General features: G+C 35.2%; 2 protein-coding genes across 2 annotated transcripts; one reads left to right on the top strand and one right to left on the bottom strand.

The window, feature by feature from the left end:
• Nucleotides 1-271: 271 nt before the first annotated feature.
• Nucleotides 272-14,141, bottom strand: LOC140749057 (poly(A) RNA polymerase gld-2 homolog A). The gene is made up of 10 exons (XM_073082076.1): nt 13,790-14,141; nt 13,399-13,713; nt 10,921-11,073; nt 10,274-10,392; nt 9,814-9,991; nt 9,268-9,399; nt 8,797-8,925; nt 8,235-8,358; nt 5,865-5,956; nt 272-5,165 (listed from the first exon to the last, which is right to left on the bottom strand). The coding sequence occupies exons 2-10, from the start codon at nt 13,697-13,699 to the stop codon at nt 5,023-5,025; spliced, it is 1,371 nt and encodes a 456-aa protein (XP_072938177.1). The 5' UTR covers nt 13,700-13,713; nt 13,790-14,141; the 3' UTR covers nt 272-5,022.
• A 287-nt stretch (nt 14,142-14,428) lies between these two features.
• On the top strand, nt 14,429-21,315 carry LOC140749056 (uncharacterized). Its single transcript, XM_073082075.1, has 2 exons — nt 14,429-16,192; nt 18,346-21,315. Exons 1-2 carry the CDS (start codon nt 14,693-14,695, stop codon nt 18,469-18,471), a joined length of 1,626 nt encoding a protein of 541 aa, XP_072938176.1. The 5' UTR covers nt 14,429-14,692; the 3' UTR covers nt 18,472-21,315.
• Nucleotides 21,316-22,690: the final 1,375 nt, after the last annotated feature.

Here is a 22,690-nt window from a genome sequence, read left to right as displayed (position 1 = left end):
CATTTACTATAGCAGCTTGTCCACCGAACGTCCGTCACCCGAGCACAGTCATCCCATAGTAAATGTATGTGTACGTTACTTTGGCGCCGTGATTAATTGTCGGTATCGGCTCGGTGACGGTGCAGTGGACAAACAGCGTATCACTTGGATTGGATTCACTGAGACGATACTACTTACCTACACTCCATCGTAACATTAGTCTGAATGTAAAATTATTTTCTTTGCATTTGATTCAGTTGTATTTAAATTCTAATAATAAAATAAAAACCCATTTTGGCAGTTTGTATGTTTATATTTGAGTATTACAGAATAATCTTTACAATTTATTTGTACAATTTTGAAAATATTAAAGTTCAATAAAAATAAAATGCAAAGCAAAAGTTATCAAAAATGAGTGATGTGTTTTATAATGTCTTTAGATTTTTTTAATGATAATGAAGGATATATTACAATGAAATGTATATTATACAAGTTTTTAGTACATAATATAATTCATTTAATATTTTAGCATAATTTCCATGATCTTACTCTCTTAAATAGAACAACAACAATTTTCACCTGCATTTTATTTTTTTGAACCTTATCTTTAAGGGATTTATCTAAATTTATAGTATCATAGACCTATAACAAAAAATTTAAATAATTACAAAACTGCCCAATTTTGACTATAAATTTTGCAAATAAAATCAGTACCAGTGGCAGTGATTCACACGAGTTATTGTGACTGTTTTCATTGCAGAAACTTGTGTCTTAAAACACAAATAAATTGAGACTATCTAGATTTATTAATAGCTAAAAAAACAAAATTTACAACTAGAACATAATATTAGATAAATTATGAAGTTTCTGTGTTTGTTTTGTTCCATTTATGTTATACTATCATGGCTTAGTATCTGCAATGAAAACAATCATAGCACCCGAGACTTACACAATCAGTAAACTGGATTTACTGAACCAATATTGTTGAAATATATTGTTTTAGCGTACTACATTTGCAGTATAAACATTACCTCTTAAGTTTTGATGTAATTGGTATACGGTGAGAACATCATGGCACAACCAAACACACAAGGTGTGGTGGAATCTCTAAAATATAAATATATTTATAACATGTTCCTTTTCTGTTTGGATATTCCGTGATGAGGATTAACTTTGCAAAAAATTCGTATCACAATAACTGAGGAAACATTATTATGAATTACAATTTTCATAAGGCAGATGGAATGCCAAAACTATAAGTAAATAGATACAAACATGCGTAAAGTGGACCTTGATGACAGTCAACATAGAAATGCTTTTTTCTAATATTTTTTGTTTTTGTATATATTTTTTTTTGTATTTTTTTAATTTTATATTTTTTTTTGTATTTTTATTTATATATTTTTTATCGGCTTCAAGTATCTTATTTTTTCGTAATTTTTGTAAATTAAACAGTTCTTGAGACACTTTTTATTCTTATACAGTTTTCTTATAGATTACACATTTAAAAATCATTCATTGTACTTTTATTTAAAGTGGCAAAGTGCCTCTTATATAAAATTGATATAAAACTTTTATATATATATATATATATATATATATATACGTATTAACATTTACAGAACTGCTAGGCGATCATAGTTGAAATGCAAGGGTAAAAGTGCGTTCGTGGGCTAATGTGCTTTTAAAAATAATAAAAACTTAACAGGTGAACTGCTGTCGCATGAATAACAAAAAGTAACAATAATAAAAGAGTACTAAAATATTTTGGTTTCCAATTTAGAAGTATGAGGACACATATTATAATTGTTTAAAACAGCCGTGTAATAACATATTTGGTTGGAAATTATTTGCTACAGTTTTCAGTATGTTACAATGATGTAACAAAAGACAGCTATGTATAATTTATAAGACTTAATAGTGTGTAAATTTGACAACATATATGATAACAATTATTATTCTAATAACAATAATTATATGTTCGAACAGTAAGTATTTCCGACATTATTAAGTCAACAACAATTATACAAACATTAGAGATATGCCTCAGTAAACCTCAGGATGATATATAAATTTACAACTAAGAGTATAAATATAATAAATTAATAACAAATGGCATGGCAATCTTTATTCATAACAACTTCAATAAGCAACTAAAATTTAGCACCATTTATAAATATTATAACAATCATTTATTTTATTCCTATCTATTTTATGTGTCCCATTATTATTTTACTGGCTGTAATTATAATAGCGAAGAAATAATTATTAAACGTTATAAAATAATCATTCGAATATTTTGTTTCAAAGATCTGAAATAAAGTAATTTAAAATTTTAAAATGCATCAAAAATCATGAATTTAGCATAATTCTAGCATTAGCTACTTAAAATTTGATAGCATTATTTATACAAGTATTGTTTAATGGACACACACATTGGAAGAAACATTTGGAAGTGTATTAGATGCCAGCGTTTAAATTTAATGGACTAATATTGCTCATTTCTTACTATTATTATTAACATCTTTAGAGATGTATTTGTTATTACATTAATAAATATTTTAATTTCAATAACATCAAACATTAAGTGTATACTATGGTTATAGCAGGAACTCTGTAAGCACTTAACGATAGCACCTAGTTTCGTTGTGGCGATATTATTCATGTATTGTCAACATCCGGCATAGTCACAAACGATTGCCAAGCTTATGTTATATATATTTATGTCAGGCGTGTGGAAATTATGTAACTTATAATATGAAGGCACTTTAGCCCTGCATACTTTGTTAATATGCACTGGTAAATTATACTATCAGTTGACACACTACCCAGATTTTAGGGGTTTATTTAAACTTTTAAAAGAAATGGCACAGACGTTTATTTTGGTATACTTCTAAGATGGCTTTGTTAACAATTAATTCCATCTATACCACTCTGCCACAAATTTGAATTTCAATATAAATCAAGATCAACCAAATTCATTGAAAGAGCCAATTTAAATACCTATAGGACTATGGAGTTTGTATTAAAACTATTTCTCTGTTTAAAAATAAATCATGATTGATAAAACAATAATTATTTAAAAGAACTTTGTTTAAAAACAACATACAAAACTGCCTCGTTATGTGAAGACGAATTTACCAGTACATATTAAAAAAGTGCAGTCCATATGCTATGTAACCTAGCATTACCTTATCCTTACGTTAAGGCCCACACAACGCGTTATTACGTATTTCCGCAACCCATACAATCAAGCATGTAAATCTTCAATCGCATAACATTATATCATACATTTTTTTGTCATTTACTCTTTACACATCACAAAAATACTATGTACATAAAACATATCATCCTAAAACTCTCCAATATTTTTTTTTATTTCTTTCGCCCATTCTTAATATGTACACCATTAAATAACTTATAATGTAAATATAAATATTAAAAAAGACAGCGTGCGACGCATCTCTACGCAGCACCACTTTTGTATTAGAATTATTCTTCACTTTCCTGTCACTGGGCAGTACATAATTCTAATACTTGAAAAATTAATTTGTGATCTCAAAAGCAACTGTTCAAACTTTTGTTGTTGTGAAGCGAGTCATTAAAATAAGTTAGTCTTGTTGATTCGCGATCAACATTAAGCTGTAGACACATTGAACGAAAAATAAGCTGGTATGTAAAATATTTCAGGCTCCATGTTAGGTAGGGCTTAAAACATATGACATTTTATTAGACCCATTTTCCATTCAATGTGACTAGAGCTTGCAGACAGTAAATAGTCATGTGAATAATACAAGGACGTTTTCATGTATCCAACAAATAAATGTCAAATGTCATGCATCCTTTAAATTTCTGTTGTTGTGTAAGAGTTACAGAAAAAAACTCTCGTAATATACCAATAATAATTCAAGTTTTCAGCAGCAAATTATATTATTTGTCTTTAAAATTTAGGCAACTCAAAGATTTGACAGTAATTTTATCATCTAAATGACATTTACCAAAACGCAAATGCATCTGCTGCTTATTTCTATTATAAATATAATTACAGACAAGATGGCACTATGGGATTTAAACATATAATTTTCATAGTGGCATTTGTTCGTGTTTAATAAATAAATATAATCATATGGCTATCTATATTTAACATGCGTAGTGATTGACTTAGTGGAGATATATATTTATCATTGGAATTATGCAGTGACAATTGACAAGCAAGAATCCTCGATAAATAAGACCCAATATATAGTATCATAGTTGAAGCAACTTTACACATATATTTTTGAAGTAGCTTGATTTATTTAGACCTAAACATTTGTGAGTGGGGTATATTATATCCAAGCTAATCAATTGTCACTGGATAATAAGCAATATAGCTAACAAAATAGGAACTAAATGCAACCATAATTCAGTTCATGTAACTGTTACGACTAGGTATTTTGACTCTATGTGGCTAGACATCTAGCCAATTAAGTTTCCTATTCAATAAACTTAGGTGTAGAATAGTATGTGTAATTTAGATAGAATACGGCAGCATCGTTTTGTACTATGGAGTACTTCACCATTATAACGTTCGGTCGGCGTGGACTAGTTCGCCGACCGGACAAGAGTTATTACAATACCCCAACTCCTCGGACATAAGTACATCGGATCGACTATACTACATCTAGGTTATATTTACAGGGGAATCAGTCGCGTATCACAGCCCGTGAGGTTTACAATATATTTTTAACGGCTCTAACTATGACTGTACCCTAACTAGTTGACACGTAGCGTCGTCGGTTGCAATCAATCCGGGACGTAGCCGGTGAGATTAGTTTTTAACCACCTGCGATTTGGCATCGCATTAAAAATCCATAATTCAGTAGCTACAATAAATTTAGTGGAGACGTACCATCTGGAAGTTCTGTTCGTGTAGCGGTGCAGCGGCTCGCCGTCGCACACACACACAGTTCACTAAACACACACAGTGCGCAGCGCGGGCGCGTGACGTCACATCAGCGGGGCGCGTGACGTCACGCCGGCGCGCGGGCGCGTGACGTCACATCATCGCTCGGGCGCGGGCCAGGCGTCGGCGAGGCGCATGCCGGCCGCCAGCCGCTTGTAGCTCTCCCTGAACGTGCTCACTATTTTTTCGAATGTCTCCGGATCGTATACCGACCGAGCTGTATTTGAAAGGTCGAAAGGCTCTGCAATGATGAGTAAAATATTGTGTTAATATTGTTCTGAAGTAGAAATATCCAATGACAAATGGAACCAAAACAGTTTTTAATCATTCTAAGAAATTAGAGTAAAGTAGTAAGAATTAATAGATTCCGTGCGGATGGCACCACAATTGTGCCAAATCACCCACAGTTGTGCCACATCCGCACGGAATCGGTTAAAATGTGATATTTTCGAAGTATGTATTTGTTTCCGTTAATTTTAATATCACCTTGCTTTGAGCTTGTTGCAAATGTGAATTCGAGATTTTTGGGCTGCGAAATATCCTTGCATATAATGTGAGGAATGTTTGTAGCAACAATATTTTAAAGTTTATTATATCATAAAACATATAAATAACTATGCAGATTGTAGTGTTTGTAGGAGTAAAGCTGATGAAAGTGGTATAATAGTCAGTGGTGGTTATGATAGCTGCGTAGATGGCGGTAATGGCAGTAGTGGTAATAGAAACTGCATAGATGGTTGTTGTGGTCACGTGTGGTCGTGAAGGTAGTGGTACTGGCAGTGGTGGTGTTAATGACAGTGGTGGTGGTGTGAGTGACATTGGTGGTGGTGGTAGTGACAGTGGTGGTGGTGTTAGTGACAGTTGTGGTAGTGTTAGTGGCAGTGGTGGTGCCAGTGTGAGGGACAGTGGTGGTGGTGTGAGTGGCAGTGTGTGTGCGCACCCTCTACGCAGAGCAGCGTGCAGCAGGGCGCGCGCGCGGCCGCCAGCGGCACGCGCCGCGCCTCGCGCACCGACACGCCCATCTGCTCGTACCTGCAGGAAACATATTTATATTGTTTTATCGTACTGCTAACTAATTTTAATATTTTTTTATTTTTTATTTTCATATTTAATATCAATAAGTTTTCTTTAATAAAATATTATATTTATCGTAGAATAATTATTATTATAAAAGGAGATGTTTCATTTTCGGCCATCTCATGTACACTATATCTAAAAAACACGAATAATTTGCATAATTTAAGAAAAATACACGTATATTTTGATAACCTAAAGTATTCCTGTTTAAAAATATTTAAAATAAGCATTCCTCATTGAAATATTAAATATGACGGAATACCGTCAATGTCAAGTTTTCAAAAGTGTCGATGTCGGTCAGGGAACCTGTGTGTACCCCACACATAGGTTACTATACTCTTTGGGTGTCGGTAATTCTGTATTTCGCTGTTTTTCTCGTAAAGTTATTGTTACCTTAGTACTTTACAACCTGGCTTTTGTTTTGGGTATCCCGTCATTGTTTCTGAATTTAATTAATTATTTATAATAATTATAACAAAATCTCCTGTTGAATAGTATCAGGTTTTATAGATGTAAGTGACATGTCAAATTAAAAAAAGAAGAAGTTGTCAATTTGATATGTGTAAAAGTGGATATATACATATTATATAATAGTGGAATCCAATGTAAACGTTGAATAAATATGTACTGATGAGAAGATTCCATTTCAATCCTGAATATGTTTCTGCTCTGTACTGCTTACGATTTTGGACTGATTCTAACTTACTTGTTTACCCAGCTTATGTTTTATGGACTCTTGTGATTTTCGTGCGATCGCTGTGGATTGTGTTGACAAGGATTCAATATCATCAGGTAAAATATACATCAGTTAGTTGTATTAATCGTGAAATAATCGTTAATAATTTTAAACTAGAGAAGCTAATCTTTTTACATTTCTCTTTTTTTTAGATAATTACAATAGCAAGACAAGGACATTCTTGGGATGACAAAATAATCAGTTATTTTTGCAACTGCATCGCTGGGCAATAAACCGTACTAGTAGGTAGCTGCGCTCACATTATGACCATTGTTGGATGTTTGGGCTGAGCTCGTCATAGGATATTACAGAACCTGCTACATGATCGGATAAAAATATTTATAAGAGAAGATATTGAAAATGAATAAATAACGTATCTAAGTGAAGAATAAATAAAATATTATCTAGATGTGTACTGAAAGTTGTTTTATTTACACACTTAAATGTTTTAACTAAAATAAATTGTTATTGAAGTACATATTTTAGTATATTTGTTTTAAGTCAAGAGTTATGAAAGTAAATATAATTAATGTTTATCAAATATAGGTATTGTTTCTCAATACATACAATAAAATATTTATAGATCTAGGCCCATTTGCGTAAAAATATATTTAAAAGTATATAATGTATATAGTAAGTTAAAATAGAATGACAGATGACATTATTACGGTAATCACTACCGCCATGATGATTTTCCACTGTTGTGTTGCAAGTTTAAATGTAAATTATTGTTTTTAAACAATAAAACGGACATGATTTGAAGAAAATGAACGCCTACGAATTGTTCTTTGCATGTTTTCTTAGTTTTTAGTATAGTGTACTAAAGGTGGCCGGGAGCCCATACATTTTGAAACATCTCCTTTAAAATACTCTGGTTATAAAATTATGTTCTAGTTGAAAAATATTCTTTTATCACAATCATCACGGCATTTTATAAGAAACACAAATTTACGACAACACAAAAGACACACATGTTCTACTTTTAAAGGTGGTAGAACCCTTTGTAGTTCGACTCCGGCGGCACCATCGCCACACCTATTTCTGCCTTATAACAGCAGTGTTAAGCGCTGCTGTGTTCTGGTTTGAAGGGTGTGGTAAGGGAGACATATTTTTCCGAGGCGGTCCAGCTTAGTCCTCAGGGGTAGCGGCGCATCTGTGGCCGACCTTCAGTACGAATACCGAATCCTATGTAAAGTCCATTACAGATATTCATGGGCGGCAGTAACCACTTACCATCAGGTGGACTGCATGCTCGTCTGCTACTCCATATTATAAGAAAAAAACAAAAACATATAGCAGACTGAAATATTTGGAACAAAGCTATAAAATATGCGACATTCTTTTATAAATCAAAGTTTACATAAACAATCACATCAGAGTATTTAATGCATATAGGCGACACTTTTACACATTATTTGTAAAACTGTTCTGTAAAGTATTGCGTACGTCATACATATAAAGCCTCTACACACTACACAGTGTGCGGCGTGTACTCACGGGAACTCGGCGTAGTACTTGAGCATGTTGAGGAAGAGCTCGCCGAGCGTGGCGCGGTTGTGCGCGCGCGGCCGCCCGCCCGCCGCCTCGCTCGCGCGCGGCAGCACCGCCGGACTCGTACCACCTACAAACCACATATGGAATAATTAATTATAATGTAATAAAACTTTTTGTAAAATTGCAAAGTCGTAGTCCTACATTAAACTTCCTGTGTCATGGGTATCATAATGCAAATACGACTTTAAAGTCATATTTTAACTACTAATTTTATATTAAGTGTACCGGCGACGTTTTATAAGCAAATGGGCCCAATTCTTGCGAAGTCAGTCTTAACGTGCATATGTTTAATTCGTGAAGATTTTCCTATATACACTTCATCCAATATTAAAATCTATATCCCAAAAACTTAAGACTATGCAAGTAGTGTTTCTCATTGAAGTAATTATTGACTAATGGGCGCGTGTCGTTGATGCGGTGCGCGCGCCCGCAGCTCGGCCCCGCCACCAGCGCCAGGCCGCTGACACCAGCTACTGTCGCAGTGCAGCAGTGTCGGTGTACTCACACTGCAGGAAGTGTATGACCATGAGCGTGAGCGCGTAGGAGGAGAGCGTGCGGCGGCGCGCGTCGTTGATGCGGTGCGCGCGCGCCCACAGCTTGGCCGCCGCCACTAGCGGCCGTACGCGCCAGTCCGCTGAGAAACAAATAATAATATTCAAATATTATAATATTTTAAAATATATTAGATCCGCAGTAATCTAACATAACTTTATATGGCGGTTTCGATGAATGAATTTAATAGTGCATTTAAATTTAAAAACTATCTACAAGAAAAAAGACATAATAAATAAGGCGAGCAGCAAGCCATACACTTGCAATCACCTCTCTAAAATCGATATTTACTCTGAAAACTAAATAGATTTCTGTCTTTCTAGACAATTAGATAACTAACCTAAAAAATCAATTTTTGTAACATTACTAAAATTACTAAACATGTCCTATAGTTCAATGAATAAAAAAATCATTCAGTACTTACTGCGAGAGAAGCAATGCAGCAAGTTCGTGTTGCGGATGCCCACCAAGTTGTTGCAGTTCAGGTCCACCTGCAGACCGTTGCGCGCGTCACGGAATTTTAATATCGGCACCTTCGCTTGAATCAGCTCCGCATCTAGTGGTCACAAAGAGAGTACATTTTAAAATTTTAATGCTTGACAATGTTTTAACAATAATTTTCGATGAAGAATATTTTTGTACAGGATCTCTAGACATTAATGGGATATAAAAGTAGTTGTGTATATTATTATGTAATTTACGTTAACAAATACTTAGAAACAGTTTATATCTTATTAAGATGTTCGAATCTTAAGTTATGCCAGGCACACTCAAAATATTCGCTAAAATAACTTTTTAAAGGAAGCTATTATTGTTTTGAGTTCAAAACAATAGTTTCTTTCGAAAGTAAATTGAGAGATCTTCATAAGATTTTCAAAGTCAATCAATTATGACAGACAATCTATACATGGAAGATGTGGATGTGTGAAAGCCCAACATCGTTGACTTTAAGTATGTTAATCCAACTCACCAGGATCGAATCCCCGGATATACCCCAGGATGTAGTTAAGGTGTAGCAGCGCGTGTGCGCGGGGCTCCACGCCGGCCAGCGAGCGCACGTGCAAGCACAGGTCCATATCGGACGAGTCCAGCCCGAAGCCCGACATCGTTGACCCAACCACGTACAAGCTGTACCGGGGGAATAGCGCCTGGGGACATATTATTCAAAATTAACTTGTGTATGACTTTGTAAAATATTTGTTTAAATTTAATTTGTATTTAATTTATTAAAGTTCATTCAATTTACTTGAGATTGATTACAAAGATTATTGTTAGCTTTGCATTTAATCCTTCCACATAATTCAGATGAGACTCCTAAATGAGTTCATTATAAATGTTCATGAGTTGCAATGACCATATTAGGTCAAAGTAAGATGAATTGCAGTTGATGCTTTTATTGAATATAACATTGTAAAATTATAATATTTTACCCTGATAGTAACAAAGAGGTATTTCCAGAGATTCATCTTCTTTCTAAATGTGTCTTCAGTCTGTTGCGATTTGATAAATTTATCCCAAATCTCTTGTGACAGTGTATCCCATTCTGAACCTGCAATAAAATACCTCATTGAATTATGAATAAACATTTTTTGAGCCAATTGTAGTTTAAAACCATTAATTATTCACTGATTTCCAGGAACAACCACAAACAGTTATAAATACAAAAATATATTTATAGTATTTAATTTAATTAAAACAGAGGTTCTCAAACTTGTATTCATATATCATGCACTTTCAAAAATCAATAGATTCGGGGGTCCCTTACTGTATCTGAAATAAGTCAACGAGAAGAAAGTCTGTATATTTCTGCCTGAATAAAAGAAGTTCTCAACATTTGGTATATTTAGTCATAACACAAATCAACCGTCGCCCCTAAACTACTTCAACACACCTGATTCTATGGAGAGTTCACTGCCTACCTGGTAGGCCCCTATCGTTTATAATACGGTGTTATCGCCCATTTTCAGAAACACAAAATTAAGACCATCACCAACGCGCACTAATAACACAACTAACTCATAACACAAATAACTCATAACACAACTAACTCATAAGTGGGAATGAGCTGGATACTGACCGTTCAACAGGTCGTCGGGCGTGAACTTGACCTGGAAGGGGTACGCGGCGTGCAGGTGCCGCTCGGGCGCGGCGCGGCGCGCGCGCGGCTCCCGCCGCCGCCCGCGCCACTCGCGGCACGCACCCTCCTCGCGCTCGCCCTTCTCGTACTGACCTATACACGACGGTTTTTTGTTATAATATAGGAGTAGCAGACGAGCATGCAGTCCACGTGATAGTAAGTGGCTACTGCCGCCCATGGACATCTGTAACCACCAGGACCTGAGGCCGGCCACAGATTCGCCGCTACCCCTGGGAGCTTAGCTGAAACGCTTCGGAAAAGTATATCTCCCTTACCACACCCTTCAAAACGGTACACGGCAACGACTAATACTGCTGTTATTAGGCAGAAATATGTGTGGCGCTGGGGCCGCCGGTGTCGAGCCACAAGTGGTTCCACCACCTATAAAACCACCACCTAATGATAAAGTGGCTATTGCCAACCATGGACATTTGTAATCAACCCCAGATAAGAGTCCTACCTGATTGGTCCTGGCTACCTGAGATCCCTCACTAACAATATGTTCCATCATGGCTTATATAGTAAGTGATAATTAAATTTCAATATGCATGCACTTAGAAAAATCAAAAGTATGGAAATTGGAAATTGAAAACCAATATAATGTTAAATAATGAATGCAAACTTCTATCTACAATTAAATCTATATGGTCATGTAAACTGATTGCAATTAATTATCAGTTAATCATTTTCAATTTATAGTATAGGAATAGTTAAAGATAAAACTACTATAATTATTCGTTCAACGCCATTTATTATCAAAATAAATAAAAAAAAACATTTTGACAAAAAGTGGAGTTGGCTGGTTTGCGAATTGAGGTATTGATATATAGTTTTAAGAGATATCATTCTCACAAAGCAGTTGCCAGGATGAATTGAACTCCTAGTCAGACTAGTAGCCAGGTGCAAATCAAACCAAACTTACTGACAAGATTAAATAGACATGAATCCTTTATAATGGTTTTGTAATAATTTTCAAAAATATTCATTAAAACTTGTTAGTTGCTATCAAAGACTTAACTAGTTATCTTTATTTAACAACAAAGTGAATAATAAGAAATTTAAATAAATCATACTGTGCAGTTATAACAAATACATAGATTAGTAAAGATATTTCGCCGCCTTGACATTGAATGAAGCCACAAATGGCTTATTATCGTAAGTTCTTTTTTTGAATTCTTGACAAATAAAAACATTTTTAGAGAAAATTTACGAATAAATAACTAATACTGCGTAATTTACATGAATTTACATAATAAATAAATAATTATTTCAAATATTTTAGGTATATTTTAGCACGGAGACGTGGCAAAACTTTTTTACGCAACTATTTCACTTCTCAAAACTGGGTACATTTTCTAGTTAGGAGTGAGTAATCTTTACTAATCTATGAACAAATATCACACATTACATAGCAACTTATCTCAAATAGTTGACAAGGTCAAAACATTTAGATATATCATATTTACAAGTTTATCTGACATACACTGTGCATACAAACTAAATAAAATCACAGTTATACTATCTCAAGTATGTTATTTTTAATTGTGGATCAAGAAATTTATTATTATGCAGGTCATGATATGAATTTGGTCACGTTTGTTGCTAGGTGCAATTTTCTGTACAAATGGCTCATATTTTTTAGTCTATCTAATTAATGGTAAATGACAAAATTCTGTCAATGGATATCTGATTTTTTTCCCAGATAGCCCACAGGAGTAAGTTAGAACAACAAATGTAAATATCTCTCCCTGATATATTCTATTTGAATGCTGCAGCACTTAACACTGCTATTGTGGTGTGGTGGTAGTGCCCGCAGAGATGAACCGCAACAGGTTTTGATCAACTTAATGCACTGCTGTGTTTGGGGTTTAAATGGTAAGGCAGATACATCCATACAAGGAATTCCAAACCAAATCCTCATTGGTAGTAATGTATGTGTGTATGTATGGCCAACCTTGCGTAGGACTGTGATCTCATCTGGGATAGACCATGAGCTGTAGTTGCCACTTACCATCTGGTGGACACTAGCACACTTGTTTTCGACTATGATGCATATAAAAAAATTGGTATAACCTTTTTACATGAGTTCAAATTCACTGGAGATTTAAATATTATAGATACTTGAAATGTGAGACAGTAATGTAAGCATATTGCCCAATATTCCTAATTGTAATGCTCACCATGGATATTTGATGCATAACAATTACGTAGCCGATTATGCTAACATGTTAATATTAATACATCCACAATAAATCAATCATATTTGCTGGATAAAATGGAAGACTGAATGTGGTATGTGATTAAAATTATAATGAAAAATAAGGAGGGTATGTAGGAAAACAATAACTCTATGATTTTGATCACTATTCAATACACTAAAATTAAAATGAAGAGTAATACAAACTAATGCTCACAAACCTTTTTCTATAGATTTGTTGGATCCAGAAGCATTGCTAGACAGGCTGGAGTCATCTGAATCGTATCCAAATGCACTGTTATCAGCCTTGGAGGGCTGGCGGTTCCGGGGCTGCCACCGCCGCGGCGTGCCCTGGCCCGGGGAACCGCCCCCGCGCGAGCTCACCCCTCCCATCATCTGCAGCATCTCCAGCGGGTAGTGCCGCGGCGGCTGCCTCTCGATTTGTCCCTGCACCATGTACACCGGCCCCGGCCCACCCAACCCACTGCTCCCGTGGTACATTATAGGCGCACCTTCATTCATAACTGCCTCGATATCTGCAGACAGAAAGCTCCGATCACGAGACGCTCCACAGTAAATCCTTCAGGTATCAGGAATATCCGGCGCACCAACCTGTCCGACCGTTAAATTTGATGACGTGCGGCGTGTACGATCGGTTATTGCGTCATGCTAGACGTAATGTTTAATTAGTACGGTGTGACGTCGAAATTTTACTATTTTCTCCCAATTTACTGTACCACCGAAATCCGAGACGAACCGTCAAACGTCGTCGATAGCGTGTAGTAATGATAATGATACCGTAGTCAGTCAGGCGTGCTTGTCGCTGGGCTCCCACCGTACGAACAGAACGGGCTATTAATATTTCGACGCTGATAATTATAAATCTACCCACGAATACGTATTATTTCTTCAAAAGAATGAATAAAATCCACCATGACTTTTACGACTAATACTAGCGACATCTGACGACAATTAGTGTAGTGTACACGTGATTGTTGCATTTTTTTTATTTCAAACTTACCACCGTTCCATTTTGAGCCAGTAACAAAATAATAAAGTAAGATTAAATTAAATATAGTTTTTATACTTTGTATGTCTATAAATATTGTAAGGATAACAAAATGTTACTATTTGGTTGAATATGATTTATTTACAAACAAGAGTAAGGATTTGACAGTGTACGAGTTTCCGAGTCAAAGTCATGTGATTGTTTTGGCCTTGCTCATATAAAAAGTTAATTTTGACGTTTGACGTCAAATGATTTTGTCAAATCAGAAAATAATAGAATTTTATCACAAAAATTATTTCGTGCATGATAAAAAATTGTTTTTAGTAGTTATGGAAACTAGTAATAAGTGTGTAGTCCCAGTTCTCTCAGCTTGAGCGTAGCGCCACAAGTGATGACGTTGGAGGAGGACGATGTAACCTTAAAAGTGCAAAAAGTATACGAGGAACAAACTTTGTCGTCTCATTGTTTGATTACTATCGCTATCTCCCCAGCGGAGGTACGTTGATATGTCACATTTTGGGGATTACATGGACGATGTTCCTGTAAAAATATCAGAGAAATATAAACGGCCGCCGCGCATCGAGTTGCCGTACAGCGTAACGGAGTCCCCGGCGCGAGCGAAGAGAGTCATCGAATCTGCTAAATATTGCACTACTTTCGAGCGGAACGTACTTTCGAAATTAAAAGAGCTCCGGAGCGCGAAAGAAATAAAGAAAAGCGAAAGGCGCCACCGCTTGCAGCTCCTTGAAGAGGCGAAGCAAAAGAAACTCGACGCGATCGCCGCCGCTGAGGCGGAGGAGAAATTAAAACAGTTGAGCGTCTCCGAAGTCTCGTACCCCAGCACCGACGAGATCAGCGCCATCTCGCCTGACGATAAAGCTGATAAAGTTGACACATCAACACAAAACAACAGCCCGGAGACTGAATGTACCATTCCCGAAGTCAGTTATGCTACAACAACAGAGTCTCAACAAAATATCCTGCAACCTATACAGGTCCAGTCACATTACCCACAAAACAACCTATTGGATGATCCTGATCCATTACAAGAGCTCAAGATGAATTCTAAAATAGCTAAAATACCACAATACAATCAAAATGTAGAAATGCTAACATTTAAGGATTTTGAAAATGACACGTCAAGCCCATTCGATAATGTTGAATTGAAGACAATAAATGATATGGAACTATTAGCACAGGTGTTGCAAAGTCAGAGAGAGTCGGCAGTTAGCTGCCAACCTCAACATGCATATACTGATCAATCATACCCTGGTTACACTAACTGTGCTACTCAGGCACAAATAGAAGGTGTTACATACCTCCCTAACGCGTACCTCGAACAACCGATACAAGGTCCCGGTATTATCTATACTACTCCCCCACATTATCCTGTCTCAAATGGCTACTACATCCCTGAACCTGTCTGTGATAACCCCATACCCATGGAGAATGTATACATGCCCAATTACCACTACTTAGTTCCTGCTCAACCATATGCCGTAAATGACCCATACTATAATCAGCTACCAACAACATCAGGTGAAGTACCACAAGTACCAAATGGATCTTCATACATTCCTCAGCCATACTATTTCCATTATCCACATGTCCCAATGCAATACGTAGGCCACGACTATAACACACCGACTGAGAGTAAAAATGTTGACGATCAGAACCAAAATTCTCAAGGGAGTTCTCAGGGAATCGTTAAATCCAGATCTCGTAGTGTTCCGGACATCGTACAGGAATTGAATGAGGAACTGGCATCAGCTAAACTAAGAGCTACCGAGCGGTCAGTGAGCCCGGGAGTCATCAATCCAAGACCGTCTTCCAATAGTGCTAAGAAAGCAGAGAGACGGTATTCCAAGAAAGTTGAGCGCTTACCAAACCCATTGGATAGTTTGCCGCCTAATTTGCAACGCCTGTGCCAGAACATACACTGTATGGGGTTCCCAATTGACAGGGTCGCAAGAATCTGTAGCTTAGTAGGTGATAATGATAAGAAGGTAAGTTTCTTTTTTATTCATTGTATGTTAATCTTGTTATAACAATTTGCAATAAGCTAATTTTTGGATTATAACTCTTCCAAGGAGCCTTGAGCAAAATGAAGTTATTGTGTATTCGTTTGACAATGGCATTATAATATATTTTGTTATATATTAATGTTGTTACCATGGCCAGTGACAATTCCGATCTGGCGAATCATGAATAAATTCAAATTTAAGGAAAATAACACATGCCTGTAGTAGCAATTCCGACACAAATAAATGCATAAAGCCAACTGTAGAATCTACTCCTTTTCTGAAGTCTGCTAAAATTGCGTGTAATAACTTGCCGTCTATTTTGTGTATGTGGCGCCGTACCGCTCAGCACTGTACATTGGGCCAAAAGTTGTCGTCACTGAATACAATCTCAAACGGTTCAATCGAGCAATTGCCCGACTACGTTTTGTAGTTTGTAGCAACGTTTAGCAAAACGCAGCCGTCGATCACACCTAGTGGTTAAATATCAGGAGATTAAAAAATATACAACGTTTATTATTCATATGAATTATTTTTAGCAAGATTGCGAGATGCTGGCGGTGAAAAGTCAACAACGGTGGCGGTGAAAAGGCGACAAAATGCGGTCATAAGTAGCGAGCGTTGTTCGGACTTTGCGATTCGGACACGGCCTCTCGATCGTTTAATTTGCCCCTTACATATATAAAATAATTCTGTAAATAATCTTAGTACTTTAATTTGTATGAAAACTCTCCGTCTCTTGTTGCGGTGGTCTTGCAGTGGTCGACAACAGGGGCCCAGTCTGCGGTAGCGCTGTAACGGGAAAACCTATTTGAATGCGGTCTGTTTATTTGGAAGTCAATTGCATTGCGGTAACCTAGTTCCTAGCTGTGTTTGAAGGAAACTGTTAAGCCATTTCAAAATTATAAACTTGTTTCCAGGCTGATGTAGGCTTTCGTTCATACAATGGATGTATATTAGCGTTTTAATATATGTTTTTTATCGTTCAGCTCTTTTATGTTTAAATTACATGTATGTATGTTATCAAAATTTTGTTCCAGTCGTGTAAGTAAATTGATTTGTTACATTTCTTCAATTTTAGCTATATTAGTTCCATCAAATGCAAATGTCTTATGGTTTCAGAATTATATGTGCGACACAAATCTAGTTAAAGTATTTCTAAGTGGAACGATTAAACAGCGTCAACGACCTTACGTAGTTCAAACACTAATTGGATAAAGTGATTTATTACCGGCGAGCCATTTTTATCAACGTCATAGTTTTTATTGTTATTCATCATCATTAATTCGTTATTGCCCCACTTCTGAGCACGGGTTGAGCTCCTCAAAAAAATATTAAGAATTAAGGACATAGTCCACACGGGCCAAATCAAAGTTAGTAAAATTTACATTCCTGCCCCCTACCAATTTTCCTGAGGCCGTTTAATGGATCTTTTGGAGAGGTCTCAGATTGTGAAACAGTTTGCCAATACTTAGATTTAAGAAGAAAGTAAAAGACTGGCTTCTAGATAATAATGTTTATAGCCTAAATGATTATTTTGACGCAACAACAAAATAATAACACTAATCGTATAATTAATTGATGTCTATAATGTAGTTGAACTGGAATTATTAATAATGTTTAATTTAATGACATTTCCTAAATTATGTAATATTGACGATTCCTGTAAGATTTATATTTGACTTTGACATGTAACTTAATTAACGATGTAATAAATCATTGAAAAAGATAGATAAATTTTGCACGCCCTATGTGGTAAAACATAATGTAGGTACTCATTATAGATTCTAGATCCTTGTAATACTATATTCTAGCAAATAAATTATTTGATTTGATTTGATTTGAAAAACCAGAGTTGCGTGACAGAGATACATCGTACCCTCGATTCAGAGGTTGAAATGAACTAGACACTAGACTGAGAATTATATCTTTGTATTAACTTAACAAACTACGAAGCCATGCGACCCGCATGACTATTGGATTTTTAGAATCCTGATAAACTGACAGACCAGCAATATCAAAAAAATATAAACTTACTTTTTATCGCATCGACACACATTAAAGAAAGGCAGCTGTTTAAAACATGCATACTATGTAATACATTCATACTTGAATTTTGCCTTTATTGACTTTTTCAGATAATAGAAGGCCTCCTCATCTTGGGTGAGCTGATGGACCTTGGTTTTCCTGAGGGAAAGGTGGCGGCGGCGCTGGAAAAACACCAATTCAATAGGGACAAGGCGTTGGACGAATTAGTATCGTAATAGGGCGAATAGTGTGCACGACAGAGCAAAGACCAAGTTTTGTATGAATTGTCAATTTTTAATTAACGCTCTTGGTGGAGCTTGTAGGTCCGTACGCATGATGTGTACTGCCTCGTGCGATATCTACGTGTATTATAGAATGACGAAGACGACTAGCTTTGTGCAAGAGGCAAAATTCGTAGACCAATCGTATTAGAAATATGACCGGTTCTGATGATAAATTGTCTATATAATATGTATTTACGACTGATAATAGTATAGATTACTTGAAATGTAAGAACACAGCTTCGCATAGGTTTGCTGTTGGTTCTGCTTGCGCTTGTAGAGTTATTGATTACATTATGAATATAGGGACGTTATTTTTGCACTGAAGAATTAGAGTGACATTGTACGGAAGGGGGTCAGCTTGTTGGAATTATTGAATGTGATATAGAAAAGTCGGGAACTTTTGTAAAAAGCTTCGGTGTGAGTAGAAAATGATAGGTGTTGTTCTATATTTATCAACATGCATTTGGAATATGAGGCCTTATTTTACAACAAATTTGTATTTGGATCATCACAGGGTCAACTACGAATATGTATCAAATAAAAGTTAAACTTGACCAGCTCCTTATTTATACTTTTAATGTCGTCACATCACAAAGTATTTGTAATGTCATAATTGTATTGTTCGATAGTGTTAAAATAAGTCTTACTATACAAATTGTTTAAAGTAAGTCCTGATATTTATGGCATCAAGTCACCACTCAATCGATATTTAGATATATATATGTAGATGATGAATAATTAAAAATTTGGTATTAAGATATTAACATAAATTCTTTTTCATAATTAATCGGGAAAATAGTTACAAGGCGAAACGCTTTAGTTATGATCATTGGATGTCATTATGATTATTCCGGATCAGTTTGACGTTGTAGGCATTTGCAATAATATATTTTCAATAGGTTCAGCCAAAGTAAAATCGTAGACCCTACTGAATCAGACGTTCTCCAGCACGAACTACTGAAGGTAGGGATTAATGTTCAATACGTCTGTCGTTAAATTGGCATATTGTATGAAGGTCTTAAGAACTGTTGCCCATCAACAAGTGGGCTGAGTGTTCAGTATGTTGCTTAATTTGACGAATTGCTTGCGATTTGTTAATTCACAATCCTTGTATGTAAAATATTTAATATATAGGTGATGATTAATATTTTTACTATATTGTTAGAATCTTCCAATTGGTTCGCTCGCAGATGTAAATTTACTAGCTTATATATTTTACTATAGTACAGAGATCTTATTATTATTACATAAAACTTAATAGGTTATTTAAATTACGAAAACGTATGATAATATTACTTATGCCAAGAGTTTATAAATAATAATATTTATATTATAACTACCTTGTGTCACTTATGCAAGTTGATGAAAGGTGTAACAATACGTATAAATAGATTTTTATGTAAATTATAATTATAGCTGAAGGATATTAATCAGCTCTTGTGTAATGAATAATGGATTGAACCCCTTATGTTCTCACAAATACATTGAGTGGTTCAGACAATTAAATTTAAGCACTTTGATCCTATTTTTAGGTACAAACATTTAGGTCGAAATTTAAAAATATGGATGTGTAATTTTTGCCATTTATGTACATGGGTGTTGTCGCATAAGGTTTGCATTTTTAATTACAAGAAGGTTTATGCAAATATTTATTTTTATTCAATATTTTCGTTTAGCTTAAAAAATAGGTAAAGACAAGTTAAGTCTAACATACTAATATAATACTGCAATTCATAAGAAATAAGATTGAATTAAGTATACCTTTAAATGAAATTGTAATGCATAAACAGATAATATATTACACAGGCTTTTGTTGTTACTGGTAATAAACATAGCTACTTTTAAAATAATGTTACCATTTAATATAAAATGTATGTATGTTTCAAAACAGATTACATCAAATTATTGTAAAGAGATTAAGCAGTGGACGTTGTGGTACCCGTTTACTTAAGCTCTGTTAGGTCTGTTAGATATGATGTGCGATAAATCTCATTCAGTTTACTTTTCAAAATCCTGTTGATCTGATACTAAGTGGTCAGCGATAAAAATAGATATTGGAACTCAATTTCAATGTGTAAATATTTATGTATGCTAATATAGAAACTGTCAGGGACGCATTGCAAGTTTTATGTTACTTGTAAGATCGAAGATTATGTTGCGAGTAACCACACCAATATACAACTACACATTTCTTACATGCTAGAACCTAGAAGAACGCAGATTATGATCTAATTATTGTAATATTTTAAGTAAAATGTGCGAAAATTTTATGTATTATAATGTTGTTTTAACATTTTATAATATTTTTACGTATATATTGTGTTGTTAGAAGATAAAATTACGTTAAAATTACTATAACATTTAAACGATATAAATCTTCTTAATGTATATGATTGAAAGTATGTATTTTAGGTAATGTAAGAAAATTTTAGATTTTCATGCTGATGTTTATTAATATTTTGCCACTGAGTACCTACATATAAAATTTTAATAGTGTCTCTTAAGTAAATACTCTTAATTCCTAGTAGAGTTGCTAGTAAGTTAATGGAAAATGTTTGAAATGATGCGTGGACCTAAATAGGTGAGTGCTCGATTTTACGAACTTGGCTGATACACTGCCGTGCGACTCGTTAGTGCTACAAAAATTATAGTGATATTTATTAATGAAGGTACTAAAAGTTCGGGAATGTGTATAGTCACTGACTTATTAACTAATGGTCATCGCCCTACGCTCTAAAATTCCTATACAAAAGTTCTACAAAACAAAATTGTCATTTACATTAAGAACAGATGAAAGACATTATTATGCAAAAGTGAGAAGAAATTTAATGCCAAACAGTGGCATAGTAAGTTGTCGACTATACAGCTCTTAATTGAGTTCGTCGCAATAGATTTAAAATATAACATAGTAGGATCTTTAGTTAGTAGTTTTCTGTAGACATATTTATGGAATATAAGGCATTTTTAATGGTGCGCGGTTTATGTCCGCAAGCGTGTCTCATCCGCATTCGTGATATAACCCGCTGCAGGGTTTCCGCGTCCCGCATGCTTGCAGCTTACATGATACGAAAAGTACCCGCCTTTGAATCTTGGATGCGTGTAGCAGGTATGCAGACCAGATAAACAAGAAGAAACAAATCTGCGTGGTAGAGAAGACCTTTAGTACTTTTTTTTTATAATATAGGAATAGCAGACAAGCATACAGTCCACCTGATGGTAAGTGGCTACTGCCGCCCATGGACATCTGTAACCACCAGGACCTGAGGCCGATAGCATTGGATATTCCCACCTGAGATCGGCCACAGATGCGCCGCTACCCCTGAGTGATACACCCTTCAACCACACCACACCCTTCAAACCGGAACTACAGATGCGACATCCATTTGTTAATAAGTCAATGAGTGAAATTTAAGTTGGTAATAATTAATTATAATGCGGTGATTATGAATTGAAATTCAAGCAGAGTAAATAAATAGGTTATAGGTACGTTAGTTATTAATTTTCAAATTCTATATTATTTAGCTGTAAAAAAGTATTTTATTGAGATGCATAGATCATAATGGATTTTAATATACTTAACTGAATTGTTTCTTTTTTGGTATATGTCTATCTTTACGTAGTGTGATTATGTTCATTTTGAATCAATGGCAGATTAGCCATCATACTTGATACCACTAATTATAAATAGTAAAATAACTTATTCACAAAAAGTGTTATTCGAAACGGCGTATTTTTAATGTTTCTCGCGCACAAGTAATATAAACAGAGCGAGAGTAAACCAAAAAAATATTTTAGATTTATTTTGATTGAACCAGATAATATACACAACTTTAATAAATAATTTTATGAGCCTAATTCTTGTCACGCGGATAATGACCGCGTGTGTGTATCACCCGCATGCGTGAATTAACTTCCTGCGGCCTCAGCGTAAAGAAAAGTATATTTGAAACGATAGAAGGCGGGCCCCGCGTATGCATACCAGAACTGCACGCGGTATTATACCGCGTGATAGGAAAAAGGCCTTATAAGTTAAATCATATGCTACCCGCTAGACGGTTAAAATAATGAAATGTAAGAATAGAAAAATACACGACATACACATTAAAAGTATGTCTTAATTCTGATACAAGTTGATGTCACAATATGATGATTTTGTGTAGTAAAAAGTTTT

Source organism: Epargyreus clarus, unplaced genomic scaffold (assembly GCF_041222505.1).
Source record: "Epargyreus clarus isolate Ecla_fem2 unplaced genomic scaffold, WU_Ecla_fem_2.2 ptg000017l, whole genome shotgun sequence".
In the NCBI taxonomy this organism is placed as follows: domain Eukaryota; kingdom Metazoa; phylum Arthropoda; class Insecta; order Lepidoptera; family Hesperiidae; genus Epargyreus; species Epargyreus clarus.
This window is presented reverse-complemented; position numbering and strand designations above follow the sequence as displayed.